A 15,636-nucleotide genomic window follows, 5' to 3' on the forward strand; every position below is an offset into this window, starting at 1 on the left:
TATATATATATATATATATATATATATATATATATATATATATATATATATATATATATATATATGTGTGTGTGTTATTAGATATGTCGTTGATGTTGGTTATACTACTGTGTTCCAAACAATAGAAAGATTTTGAAACTAGAGATTTAATCGACTTCGAAGATATGATTAATGATATTTGGTTAAAGTTTTGTGACTTTATTATTGATACTTAATATATATATATATATATATATATATATATATATATATATATATATATATATATATATATATATATATATATATTATGATCTATAGTTCAACGTGCATTTAAATTATATCCAAATTTGGAGGTTCATATTTCATTTGTAAATGATTTTTTCATCAAATTATATTAATTCAGCGCAACGTGCGGGTAGTTGCCTGGTATACTTATAAAAGAGACATTTTTATTTGCACCACATGCATTTGAAACTTGCATGACTTTTCAATTTCTTTCTAATAATTATTATAAATTGGTTAATAATGTTACATTAATACAAAAACTAGATTCTAACCATAAATTAACTAAACTACAATATTAACATATCATATTTTACTTTTATTTATAAAATTATGAGTTTAACTTTTTAACATACCTTATTACTTTAGATATGTTGTCATATGTGAACAATTGTCATTTTAAAGCCACAACTTTTATATGATTTATGATTTTATGCAAAATAGTTAAATTGTTAATTTCAATCAATTTTAAACTCACAACTTTTGTATAATTTATGATTTTATGCGAAATAGTTAAACTATTAATTTTCACTATAATGTTAAACGATTAACTTAAATCAAAATTTTAACTAAACTTAAAAAAATCAACTATTTTATAAATAGTTAAAAGTTACACATTATGGTGTAAAACCTAAATTGTAATCCTAACAAAAAAAACTATGTAACTATTTTTTATAGTCGTTAACAATTTTCAAATAAGTGGCTTAAGAATAACTTACAATAAAAATGGTTAAAAGTAATACTATATAAAAAAATTATAATGTTACCTTTAAAAACAAAAACAATGTTTGTTGTTTTAAATAACTACAATCAAAGAAACTAACAATATCATCAAATAATATTTAAAAAAGTTAAATTTCTGAAACCAAATTAAAATAATTAAGAGTTTCAAAATACGTTATTTTAAATAACTTAAAACAAAAATAGTTAAAAATAACATTATATAGAAAAATTATATTATTACTTTTAAAAACAAAAAAAAATATTTGATGTTTTAAATAATTACAATGATAGAAATTAAAATCTAAAACAAATAAACTTTTTAAAATTAATTAATCATAACAAAAAACGAAATCTCCAGAAAAGTCCTAAAATTTTACCGTAATTTACGAAAAAGTCCTAAACTAAAATTTGTTTACGAAAAAGCATGAATTACCGGTAAAAATAGCGATTTGACCCCTTTTTCCCGGTTTTACCAGTTTCATTACTTATCTGTTTCATTAAAGTCTCATTATTTTACCTTACTTTACAAATACGTACCAAACTAAAATTTGGTGATGATTTGACCCTTTTTCTTTATGTAAGATACATTTTACCGGTTTTATTGTTGACCCGAATGTCTAGTCATTAAATAAGATGATGAGATGAATATATTGAGTTATATAACGTTATGTTTCACATAAAATTTGATATCCTGATGTATTGTATATTTTTTTGGAAATAAAATGCATCCAACGAAAACTACAATAATTACATAAACTAGCAACAACTGCGTTTATTTTTACGTTTATAGATATATCAATTGTCTATCTAATCTTATGTAACCCAATATATCTATCTCTTCAGACATCAACTCATTTTCTGCCATTTTTTCCTGGAATCACACATTTTATTGGTTTCTTGCTGACCTATATACATAATCATAAATGAGTCGATGAGATGGATATAAAATTTTACAGTAAATGTAGCATTATATAACCCATCGTATATATATTATCAGCTAATTTAATGACTATGTGTCTAAGTCAGCAATGAAACCGATAAAATGTATGTTACATGAAGAAAAAGGCGAAATCATCACTAAAATTTATTTTAGGACTTATTTGTAAATTAGAGTAAAATAATAGGACTTTAGTGAAATAGGTAAGTAATAAGACTGATAAACCGGAAAAAATGGGGTCAAATCGCCATTTTTACCGGTAATTCATGCTTTTTCGTAAATTAGGGTAAAATTTTACGACTTTTCTGGATATTTCCCTAACAAAAAGTATAAATATCATTAAACTATATATTATATTTAATTTTATTTATGAGTTACCCACAGATAAAGGTCATTGAAACAATTAGGATTATAGAATTTTAAAAGATGTCTACATTTTATATAATTCAAAAAAGAACATGTTTATACTAACTTCTTATAAGATTTATTATATACGAGCTAACAAAAACATCATTGTTATATTAAAAAAAACATATATTTGTCAAGATTTCAAGCATATTGTTATATTTTGCGCGACGCGTGGGTATTCACCTAATATACTTATAATACATTAATTTTTTCTTCAATCAAATTCATTTGAAACCCCCAACTTTTTAACTTCTTTTTAAATTAATACGTTAAATCTAATATTATTGTAATTTCAATATTGATTATTTGTTCTCATTATAATATAGTTAGTTTGTTAATCTAAATATGATGTTAAATTGAAAACATAAATATATTCAAAATCAATTTTTTTCTAAATAGTTATAAAAGTTTAAATATAAGATCTAAATAACAAATGTCAAATTAACAAAAAAAAGTTGATTAAATTTACTTTTTATAATAATAATTTTTTCCTCAAAATAGATAGTTTAAAATAAATTAAAAAAATTAAAATTTTAAATATAATATTAAATATAAAACATGTATCAAAATATAATCTTAAAATTCATTAAAAATAATAAAGGTATAAATAAAATGTTAAATATAAAACCTACATCGTAATTTCATATTCACACATAACCTCTAAATATATTTCATTGAATTACTATCACATAAAATATGTCTATCAAAATTGAGTTTATTTTTATTTTCACGGGTAACGGCTATTTAGATGATGCAATTTTAAATAAAATAATATGGGACCTCTTATTTAAATACTCATAAATCCATGACGCGAAAGTAATTTTGTGCACCCATGTTAGATAATATTTATCATTTATCTAAAATACTTAAAATGTTTTATAATAAATTAGTGTAAGAATCATTAATTTAAAGTTACTAACGATAAAATATTTATTTTAATAACATATAATTATCAATATTTTAATTATAATTGCGCAACGCGTAGGATATCGCTTATTTTCATAATAAAGATCGTGCTCGTACATTACTATATATATATATATATATATATATATATATATATATATATATATATATATATATATATTCCAATTAATCTTTTCTTGAGTCATTATTGCATCGTCCGTGGGTATGACCCCTAGTTGTAAATATTTTGCGTATTGCTCACCTAAGCTGGGCAGCCATAGATATGTGCGGGGAGTATGACCGCAGAGACCCATGTCATGTAGGGGCTTAATCTTTTTTAGATATATTAATAGTAGCAACGGATTAGTGACAAATTAACGACTTAACAGTGAGAAAATAATGAATATTACTTTAATAACAATTATCAATTTAGTATTAATGATGGTTAATTGTATAAAAATTATATTTAAAAACCAATTTTGACATGGGATAATATTAGATTAATATTTTTACCTATAGAAGAAGTCCAACATAATGATGAGTGTTTGGGGTGTAAGGTTGAGAGTTCGATTCTTTTAAACTATCTTTTGTGGTATCACATGTAGAGAATTTTTCTCTAAAAAATCTATAGGTGCGGTGTTTGCCCTATAAACGAGCTCGATCTCGGGATACTCTTTGAAATAATGCGTGTATGCTACCATTCGATTTTTTTTGCCGTTTTCCAAAAAAAATAAAAAATAAAAATAAAAATAAATAAATAAATAAATAAAGATCTACTATTTTAATTGATAGATATGAGATATTAGAACACAAAAATGTAATAGATACTACGGTTTTTTGTAAAAGTTGTATCCTTATAAAAGAATAACTAATTAATAGAAATAAGAAATAATCAAACATCCAATATATGTATATAGGTGTTTTCGAACTCTTTCTTATATATACTTTCTTCTTCTTTTAACTTAGCAGCTTAGCATCTATACAATTAGACATAAAGTTTAATATATTAAGAAAAAAGTAGCAAAAGACATCTTTGGATCCCTAGAAATCCAAAAGAAAAGGTTTAGATAATGAAAGGAAACTGTTCTAGCAAAGGTATATCTGAGTTCAAAGAAAACTTCACAGGTTTTGGTAACATGCAAACCTCAAAATGCAACCAAATGTTTGCATATTTATTCAACATGTTTTCGGATTTTCTTTGACAATTCAACCATTATCTACAGTTAAAACATAAACATAACTGAATATGGACTCAAAAGGAAGAACTACACCAACCCATGTATATCAACAATTGGAACCCTCAATCGAGTGGGTAAATGAGGACGATTGCAACACTCTTCTTGTTTATCTCCCCGGTTTGTGCTTTTTCTTTCTTATATTTTTCATTCTTAAAATCTTTGTTATTCAATTGTATGATAATTTCTTTATCTTTTCATATATTATGGGTATTCTCTTTTATAATAAATCGAATTTAGGTCTATAGATCTATTAATATTCATGGGTTTTGGAAGTCCAAAGACTCATAAAGACGAAAACAATTAGAATTAGCATTCATTGCATAGCATTTTAGTGTTTGTTACCAATATTGAAATTGAAATTGTATCTTTAAATTGGTTATTTAAATATGAGATGATCATAAAAATAACCATCAATACGAGTTGATATTTTTATAACCAAATAACCCAATTGCAAAACTTATCATCATTTCAGAAATGGGTAGGTCCATTTTAGACTTGTTTCGGATACTTTATGTTACCAAACATACTTTTTATAATAGAAAATGAATGTTTAGGGTTTTGGGTTTCAGACATATATTTACTCTCGTTTAGTTGAGCAAACAACAAAAATAAACAATTAATGTGTAAAAAGATTTAGTATACATATTATATATCATCCAAATCAGAAACGGTTATTTTGCTAAATGGCTAAAAGATTGGTAATTTACATGTTGATTATCCCATAGAAAATAATGTAATCATTTTAGATTATTTTTGTTCAAAATTCTTAAAACAAGTAAAACTCGACAGGTTTCACAAAGGAACAACTGAGGGTTCAATTAAGATCAAAGACGTTGATCATCAGCGGTGAACGTAAACTCCATGACAACGCATGGATTCGATTCCGGAAAGAATTTATTGCTTCAGAACAATGTGTTATCAGCAAAATAAGTGCGAAATTTGAAGGCAGCATATTGTTTGTTAAGCAGCCAAAATCCGTCGCCCCAATGGCGGAAGAAGAAGGAAAACCCCCCATCGAAGCTCCTGCTCCAAAACCAGAGAAACCAATTGACGAAACAAAAAAGCATCAGAAAAGAACCCGAGTTGAACACGATACCAAACCCACTTCCACGACAGAGTCAAATGACAGAAATGGTGTTGGTCAGAACGCGAAAAAAGATTCTGAGAAGAACGTAGAGTTGAAGGAACAGAAAGGTGTTTGTGAAAATGCGTCAGAGAAGAAGGTGAGTGATTTGGGTTTTGTGATGAAGATGAAACCATCGAAGAATGTAGTGAATTTGATTTTGGTGCTTGTGGTGGGATTATTGGTGGGTGTTTATTGCTCCGAAGCAATCAAGTCTTGCAACGCTTGAGAATATGTGAAAGTTTTACTTATTAACTTGTAAAATTGTGAATTAATTTGAGTGAAATTAATAAAGAGTTCTTGATTTCGATTTTTTAAAGTGGTTTGAATTTGAGTAACAACAAACGAGATTGGATTTGTATCCTTTGGTTATGTTTCTAGCAAAAGAACAACATCGAACAAATTACAAATGTTATAAAATTTGGGTGTAAATGTAATACAAAGACAGTGGATTAGCATCAAAATCTGTTACTTCAGAGTGGTTGTTAAAATCATGATCCTATTGTACTTGTATGATCGTATGATTATATGATCTCATCTAGGCAAGCCGATTTCAATCTTATTTGGATCTTTTTTCGGTAAAATCGTGGTAAGATCATAGGATGGTTATTTTTTTTTAAATCTAATATTTATTTATGAACAAATAGCTAAAATCGTCCATATGGTTTGGTCAAATTTTGCATGTTTGGTCCCTAACTTTTGTTTTGCACTCAGACCGTCCTCATAATATGATTTTGTTGCGTGTTTCGTCTCTCCCTAAGATGAAAAGACTATATTGCCCATTGTGTTAACTTTTTTTCACTTTTTTATTATTTTCTTTATTATTTATTAATTAAAGGAAAACAATTAAGTGATTTATAGACATGTGGGGCCACTCATACTCCCACTTGCACAACAAACACCATAGACCACCGATAACCACCACATGCCTCTAAAAACCACTACTAGCCAACAACAACCACCATCGGCCACCGACAATCACCACCCACTGATTCCAACATCACCACTATCAATCGATTCCGACTCCATTACAGACCATATAATCGATTTCATCAGGTCACACCCACAAGATCAAATCTTAAAAATCAAACTTGAACACATAAATCAAAACCATAATAGTATCAAATTCTGAAATAAAGAACCTAACCAAATCAAATCCTAATATCCCAAATTCAAAACCTAAGCTAAAATGAAAACCAGATATGGAAATCAATACACAAAACGAAAACCCTAACCTGAAATCGGTGATGAAAGAAAAAAACTGATGAAATCCCATAAATCAAATACAATTTTCCATAAGAATTGGGTTAAAGGGAACGACACTCAGTAAAAGAGATGGTGGTGGTCGGAGGATTTTGGTGAACACGGTGCTCCACCTGCGACGAAGTAGTGAGAACCATAACCGCCACTCCTAAACCCTTTATAGAATCAATAGCGGGGACAGCCACCTGCACCACTATCACAGGGACGATTTTACAAATCTATCCAGGTAGATGGCGAAGAGGGAGGAGTAAGGATGGAGCAGATAGGGGCGACATGAAGAAAAGAGGGATTAATGATGCAAATTGATGGTATCTGGTGGTTTCCTGGTGTCTTCCGGTGATGTTTCCTGGTGGTTTCCCGACGATGCTTCGTCGGTGATTGTGGCTTCCGGTAAGAGAATGAGAGGTCGAGACTGAGAGTATTATGAGGCAAATGAAGGTGATGAGTGATGATGGCGGGAGAGATATTGGGTGTGAGGGACCCACATTTTTTATTTCTAATAATATTCTTTCACATGTTAATTTTTAAAAAAAAAATCAAAAAGAAATCAAAAAAGAAATGATTAAGGGTAATATAGTATTTTCATGTATGCGAGGGACAAAAAATGCAAACAAATGAAACAACAGGGACGAAACACGCAACAAAATCATAATATGAGGATCGTCTAAGTGCAAAACAAAAGTTAGGGACCAAACATGTAAATTTAAGCAAACCATAGGGACGATTTTAGTAATTTGTTCTTTATTTATTGAACTAACAACTTGGAATACCTATTTTGAACCCTTTATTGTTCAATGATGTATTGGATATGTATTTTTTTTATGTTTTAAACTATTTATTGTTAACCATATGGTTAACTATTAAATGAAAATGTATTTTATATTTTAAAATAATTTTTGGTACGATCTTATGATCCGATTCGATCTTACACTCATGATTTTATAAACAGAAAACAATTTTACATATTTATGATCTTGACAATTTTGTTTTATACTACTTCTATATAATTTTTTATTAGCCCGTTGCTAGTTTATTTTAATAAAATTATATTGTTCCAGAAAAAAACAATATTTTTATATATTAGTTTAGACTATGAAAATCACATTAAAAAGCAGGGTCGGCCCCGAGATATTGGAGACCCTGTGCGATTTAACAAAAGATAGGCCCTAAAATTTGAAAGATCTCAAAATTTAAGCAAAAAAAAATTATAGTTTAACTTTCTATTGCAAATACATAAAATTAAAATTTCATTCAAAATAATACAAAAAAAAAATTATCTTCTACTTGAAAACAGCCATCCTCATAATATTCGTTGAAATAAACTTTTCAATAACATCTTCATAAGTAACTTTATCCAATATGTTACGCTCAATCGTCATCAAAGCCAATTCATTAAGTCGTTCTTGAGTCATTGTAGATCTTAAGTAGGACTTCAGAATCTTCAATTTTGAAAAACTCCGTTCTGCAGATACAACAGTAATAGGAATAGTCAACATAATTCTATATGCAATAGATGTAATAGGAAAACAATCAACACGTTTTAAAAAATTTAGAATATCAATTGTTGTCAATTTTTCCTTAGGCAAGAGATGTAAAAGTAATTTTAATTCAACATATAAGTCATTTCCATCAATATCCGATTGCTCATCTTTCTTGATTGAAGTTTCAAGAGACATACAACAAGACTTTAATGTTATATCATCTAATGAAAGCAATTTTTCTGAATTAAATAAAAAGTCAAATATTTTATCATATTGTTGATATTGTTCAAACCTTGTAGTTAAAGAAGTAATTGCTTGATCAACAATATAAATAAAATATTTAACTCTAAATTTCTCTTGGGCGGATTGTGAAAAACTACAAGAAGTGTCGTTTGAAATCTCATCAAAATATTTTTTTATTTTAGGTTCACGTTTTTTTAGGAAATATTGGATCGATCCCCATTTCTAAGGCAATATCTTTTGCGGTTTGTAAAGCATTTAAAAACTCATTTTCTCTATATTCCTTAAAATACGAAATCAACCCCATTATTTTTTCCATAGCAACATCAATAAGCATATCTTTTGATTGCAATTGTTTGCTAATTAAATTAACAGTGTTTAACATTTCATACCAAATACTAATGCCAATATAAACTTAAAGTTGTCAAGTTCATTTTTTGCTAAGGATTTAGCTTCACTTGTTATTTTTGGATCATTATCATTTTTGGCTACTTGAAGTAAAGCTTTTTGTATATCAAAAATTTGAAATCTTATAGCTTTAACACTATCAACACGACTCTCCCAACGAGTGGATGAAAACGATTTAGGAGTTAACCCTTTCACATTATCTTTTAAAATTTGTCATCTCTTAGTGGAATTTGCAAAAATTGTATAGATACGTTGTATTGTTCCAAAAAAACCTTTAGCTTTACCACAAGTAATAGCCATATCACATAAAGTTAAGTTCAAACTATGACAACCACAAGGAGTATAAAAAGCCCTTGAATTTATATCTAAAAGCTTTTTTTGCACTCCTTGATGTTTTCCTTTCATATTTGATCCATTATCATAACCTTGTCCACGTATATTATTAATGTCAAGATCAAGCAAATTCAATTCATTTTGTAAAACATCAAAGAGTCCTTGGCCGGTTGTATCATTTACATCTAAAAACCCTAAAAAAGACTCATCAATGCAAACAACATTTGACGAGACATCTACATATCTTAAAATAATAGTCATTTGCTCTTGGTGACTTATATCGGGAGTATAATCAAGTATTATAAAAAAATATTTTGCATTTTTTATCTTTTTAATAATCATAGACTTTATTTCTGAAGAAAGTAAAAGTATTAATTCATTTTGTATCTTATGCCCAAGATAATGTTTATGGATACCAATTTCATTTGTAATACATTGTATATGGTCATAAGAAACCATGTCAAATTCAGCCAACATTTCAAATAAGCCTAAAAAATTTTCATTGTTATCTTCATACAATTTCTCATTAGTACCACGAAAAGCTAGATTATGTTTAGCAAGAAATTTCACAATAGAAATAATTCTCAACAAAACTTGTCTCCAATGAACTTTTTCTTTTTCTAATTGTTTTTGAGCCGCATTATCAATAGTTTCTTTTTTTTTTGTAATCTTAAACGCAAATCATACCAAGTATTTATATTTTTAACATGTTCCATACTAGTTTCATGCTCTTTAATTCTAGTGTTAAGATGTATCCAATCCCTAAAACCCTCATTTGCTAATTGACCCTTCCCACACCCTTTTCGAAATATTTTACAACAAAAAAAAAAAAATTTATCAATTTCTTTAGAATAAACAAGCTAATCTCTATCACATTTTTCCCCATTTGGTAAAGTTTTAGTATAATATGTTGCAGAAAATCTTCTTAAATATTTATCTTTAGGACCTTTTGTAAGAGACAAATCTCTTTTAGGACCTTTCAACACTAAAATATTTATCATACTAGAATCAAGAGCATCCCAATTTCTTGGATCAAATATATCAAAAGTGTGAAAATCAACATTATCATCAACAACAACATTAGGATTATCATTAAAATCAACTTTATCACTAACATTAACATTAACATTAGCATTAACATCAACATCAACATCATCATTAACATCAACATCAATATCAACATTATCATTATTATTAAGATTAGCTTCATTAACATTTTGTGTTTCATTTTCCATAAAGTTTTGTGTTTTTTTGTTATAAACTTATCCATAGATCTTGCTTGAGTTTTATTATCTTCTTCAATTTTTTGTTTCTTCTTAAGTTTTTCATATCCATATGCATATTTTTTTATTTTAGGAGGCATAATAAGTTATAAAAAAGAAAGAAACGACCTTATTTATGACTTCCAATTTATAGATTCCTTCTTGGTTCAGATTTTCCACACTTCAAATCACCAAAAGAATGTATCAAAACGGCAAAGAAAAAAAAAATCAGAATATGCTTCTAAAGAAATCACAAAATCTGCAATAATATCATATAAGAAATCCAAAAATTACCTTATTATCATCGACACTTCAAATCAAAAAAACAAGAATGTGATTCTAAGGAAATCAGAAAATTTGCAATCTGAAATGATGAGATCATAAATTCATAATTGCTTCTTAGTTCTTACAAATTCGATATTATCATAAACAAAAAATCAGAAAAAGTAGAAATCTGAATTAGAATTTACCTCAATTCCTTGTTCCTTCTAAGTTCAAATTTTTGAAAACTGATATCACTGTTGATTTTTCATCCTGATTTAGTAATTTGGAATTAAAGAAAATGAAAAAAAAAAGAACCAATAAGAAATCTGAAATTATCAAATTACTCAATTAGAAAAAACAAACCCATGAAACAAAAAACTAAAGTTTAATTTTAGTATTATACCTTTGATTTCGAAACTCAAGCTGTAAGACTGTAAGACTGTACGATTTTGAAGCTTCTTATTTCGAATTTTGATTGTTCTGAATTCTGATATTGAACCTTCTGATTTCGAAATTTGATGGCTTTGAATTCTTCTTTTGAATCTTCTAAAATTGTTGGTAATCTTTGTAAAAACTGATCAGTGAAGAAGAAGATAAAGAAGGAAGAAATAAGAAGTGAATGTAAATTGATGGAATAGAATGAATGATAAATGAATGTAAATTGATGTTACCGTTCCAACAATGATGATTCCTATTATCCATGCGTGCGTTACCAATGAAGAAACTGAAGAGTTCTCTTTTTCCCAAAAATTAAGTTCCCGCTCCCTCTTGCCTCCTTCCTGTATTCGTTAACTGAGTATATAGATGGATATAACCTAAATTTTTTAGCCCAAATGAACATACCCTATTAAAGAATGAAAAAAAAAATGGGCCCTTTGATGTTTTGGGCCCTGTTCAAAGGCACTGGATGAACTTGCTTTGGGTCGGCTCTGTTAAAAAGTGAAGATAGATATTGATAGACATGTCTTTATATAGGCCAGAACGATTCAATCACATATATGACAAACGTTGTGTTTAAATTGAGAACATGTAAATGGGGATAGACAACGAAAGAGTAATTCAAAATGAACAATAAGACATAAACAAAAATAAAATGTAATAAAAACATATCGATTTCGAAAACCTGCAAATGAGATGTACAAGACACCCACTTCATTTCTTGCTCATCCTATACCTAAACACCACAACTTGTACCAATTATATTTTTTGCTTCTGCTTCCACTCAGTCACCTAAATACACCTATACACTTTCATTTTCCGTAACAACTTGTCAATCTAACAACTTTACATTATTATTTTTATTAACTTTGTATTTTGTATAGATATTTTAGCAATACAATTTCCTATCATGACATCTGAGTCCACGTTAGCACCGATGGTCATAATCTACTTTAATAAATAAATGATGTTTTTTTACCACATGTCACACTCTTATTTAATTTGTCAAATGTCATTTTGTAGTTATTTTGAATTAATTTTTTTTCCACATGTTATTTTATAAATTTTTTTATTTTATTAAATGCTATATAATATTTTAATGTAATAATTACAATAAATATAGTTATAAATGAATATCAATTTCATTAAGGAAGTTATCTTTTAATTTCAAAATTCCTAAATTAAAGCTCATTAGTTTCTTTTGTTTATTTATTTAAATTATTTGTTTAAATTTAAAAGATAAAAAAATTCAATAATAATAATTTATTATTTTTTTTATTTTCTTATAAATTTAAAGTTCCAAATATTTTGATTTTTATATTTAATTTTTTTTAAATTAACCCATTTACTATATGAATCTCACAACTAGTTATAACAATATAGAGCACACTTGTCAAGTTTCATGATGAAGGATTTGGTTTGTAAGAAAGTGGAGAAAACCATTTGTAGATGACAATATTGATGTTATATTAAAGGACAAATACATTGTCAAAAGTAATAAATATTAGTATATCTCATATTGATATGACATGATTTTATATGTTGAAGTATATTTTCTCTTTATAATGACTCATTTTGAAAAGACAAATTTGAATTCCATATATATCTTATAATATTACAATAAAATATTAGTTTCTTGTTTTATTTGCTATAGAGTATATGTTAATATTAACTTTTTCTGTTTATTGTTTTATATCTATATAAGTAATTGATGGTTAATGTGTTTATATTACTTTTCATTTATGGGTATTTTCCAATGTTTTTTTTAAAACAGCTTGAATGATTATAAATAAATAAAAAATTAGCAAATTGCTAACAAAAACAATTACAACATAGTCAAAATAGCGTTTAAAATCCATAAAAAACGACTAGCACCTAACTTTTTACACCTTGGGCATTTTCGAATGGTTATTGTTTTTTAATGGATTTGAATTACTAGTATGTATATTTGAATAGGTATCGTTTTTTATTGGTTTAAATTGCTACCGTGAATATTTGAATGATTATTGTTTTCCTTTGCTTGGGACCATTTTTGGAAACTAATGCCAAAAACTAAAGTAAAATGAACACATAATGATAGATAATGTAATATGTATATTATTCACCCGGTCTAGTTTTTGGTTACATTTTTCGCCTCCAAAAATTTATAAAAAAAAAAAAAAACAAAACCAGTACCAGTGTACCACCCCGTTCGATACAGGTCTGGCACTTAAATCACCCCTAATTACATCACTACAATCATTATTTAATGCAAATAGTCAATTGGAATCAATTATAAAAAAAGTAATTACAATGTACTAAAATATATTATCAAAGTTGTATATATGTGCAAACACGTAGCCGAAGATAAACGCTGCTCTATATTTATTAATTATTATTATATTATATTATTATATACGACTTCGATGTTATTTAGAACTTTATTACATTAAAATAAAAGAACGTCCATGTTCAATGTTTTCATTTCATTGGTTCACGTTAAGTTGTAAACAAATGGGAACAACGGGAACAACGTTTTAAGTTTCTTATTTAATAAATTTAATAAATAAATAAATAAATCTCTCTCTCTCTCTCTCTCTCTCTCTCTCTCTCTCTCTCTCTCTCTCTCTCTCTCTCTCTCTCTCTCTCTCTCTCTCTCTCTCTCTCTCTCTCTCTCTCTCTCTCTCTAAATGTCATTGTCATTGCATGGAAGAAACCCAAAATAGGCAAGAGTTTTTGTTGCTTTCGGTTTGTTTGAGTTGTTAATATCCAAACTCTTATATGTAACATTTAGTCTTTATGGTTTGACCATTTCATGTTATTTGCAACCATGGAGAGATTCCATTAGAGTGATGGGTGTTAATCGTCATGTTATGTAGAAGAAAAATATAGTTACTAGTAATGTGGGAGTAATCGTAACAATAAATTGGGATCATATGCAAACATTGTCTAGGGGAACAATGATAAATGGCATTTGGAAAAAGTTTTTCAAAATTCAGTGATTTTGTAATTAGAATTGAAGATGGAAATTACATAGTGGATCAGACATATTACTCTTGTGTTTTGTTTTGGAACGTGAAGGAATTCTCTACGATTACAAATCTTTCTTCCTTGTGTACAAAAGAAGGGTTTCTAGATTTGGAGCTTAAATATCCGGATGGCCTTTGGATCATGTTTAAATTTCCCAATGCACATGCACGTGCTAAGTTTCTTAAACATGATGGGATTTGAAAGTGAAAACTTAAAGACACAACTTTATAGTTAGTGAATGATTGATTTGGGTTGATATTGAAGGGATATTGTTAAAGGCTTGGACCAAGAACTATTTTAAAAAGATTTATAAGAAATTGGAACCATTGTTTACATGGATGATGATATTGGAGAATATTTAAATATAGCAAAGCAAGTTTGAATTCTTTCGATGACCAAGGAAATTATTGTTGATGTTGTTAGGGGCTGTTTGGCAGGATCTGAATTTTTAAGATCTAAACTTTTAAAAGATCTGAATTTCTAAGAGGGTCTGAAATTTTAAGAGCTGAATGTTTAACATGTTGTTTGGTTGGGACCTCTGAATTGCTATGCTGAATTATTAAAATGACCATTTTACCCTTCTATTTTATTTTTTTTATTGAATTCAACTTTTTGCTTAGAAAATAGCCTAATAAATTTCTTAAATATATATTTAAAAAAATATAAACACCATATAAAATCCAAATAAAACAAGATTATTCTTAGTTACATTATGTATTCATTTTTGGTAAATACTAGATTTGACTCACTTCAAGGCTACACTTTGTGGACCTATTTCGTTGAGAAAATCTTGAATATAAACTTTTTCTAAATCTTTTTGTCTTTTGGCATGCAGTGTTTGTAGACTTCTAAATGGGCGTAGTGTTATAAGTAGATATATGTCAAACGTTGCTCTAATGCATGAAAATTATACAGGATACACTCAAATATGACATAAAACTTTGGGGAAACATATAGTACAGTAGGGTTGTGACGACCCAAACTTTTATACACATATATCTAAGGAATTATAAGAGTTAACTACTAAAATGCAGAATTCTATTAACTCAAAACATTTTACATTTCAAACAATATTTGGGTTTACAATAAAACATAAATACAAATAAATTAAAACAACAAGGAAAAATAAAAAGAATAAAACAATTCATAATCTAAGTCATTATGCACCTACTTCCTCTCGTACAACCCTAACACCTAAACCTGCAAAACATGAAAAACATCTACTACATCAGACCACATGTCTAGTGAATTATATTATATCTATTTTCATGTTAATCTGCTCATCTTCTAATCTTTCTATCTTTAACTAATATATCTTTCGGTTCCCTTCTTTCTCATG

General features: G+C 27.6%; 1 protein-coding gene and 1 pseudogene across 1 annotated transcript; one reads left to right on the top strand and one right to left on the bottom strand.

Moving 5' to 3' along the window:
• Positions 1–4,420: 4,420 nt before the first annotated feature.
• On the top strand, positions 4,421–5,918 carry LOC111883172 (inactive protein RESTRICTED TEV MOVEMENT 2). The gene is made up of 2 exons (XM_023879530.2): positions 4,421–4,593; positions 5,266–5,918. The coding sequence occupies exons 1-2, from the start codon at positions 4,485–4,487 to the stop codon at positions 5,826–5,828; spliced, it is 672 nt and encodes a 223-aa protein (XP_023735298.1). The 5' UTR covers positions 4,421–4,484; the 3' UTR covers positions 5,829–5,918.
• Positions 5,919–8,142: 2,224 nt separating this feature from the next.
• Positions 8,143–10,559, bottom strand: LOC111883040 (uncharacterized; annotated as a pseudogene).
• Positions 10,560–15,636: the final 5,077 nt, after the last annotated feature.

Source organism: Lactuca sativa, chromosome 4, assembly GCF_002870075.4.
Source record: "Lactuca sativa cultivar Salinas chromosome 4, Lsat_Salinas_v11, whole genome shotgun sequence".
In the NCBI taxonomy this organism is placed as follows: domain Eukaryota; kingdom Viridiplantae; phylum Streptophyta; class Magnoliopsida; order Asterales; family Asteraceae; genus Lactuca; species Lactuca sativa.

Bases quoted from the DNA above. Each gene is read 5' to 3' on its own strand.
- LOC111883172 (XM_023879530.2), top strand. From the start codon at position 4,485: ATGGACTCAAAAGGAAGAACTACACCAACCCATGTATATCAACAATTG. The intron at 4,594-5,265 runs GTTTGTGCTTTT...AAAACTCGACAG, and splicing joins TCTTCTTGTTTATCTCCCCG to GTTTCACAAAGGAACAACTG.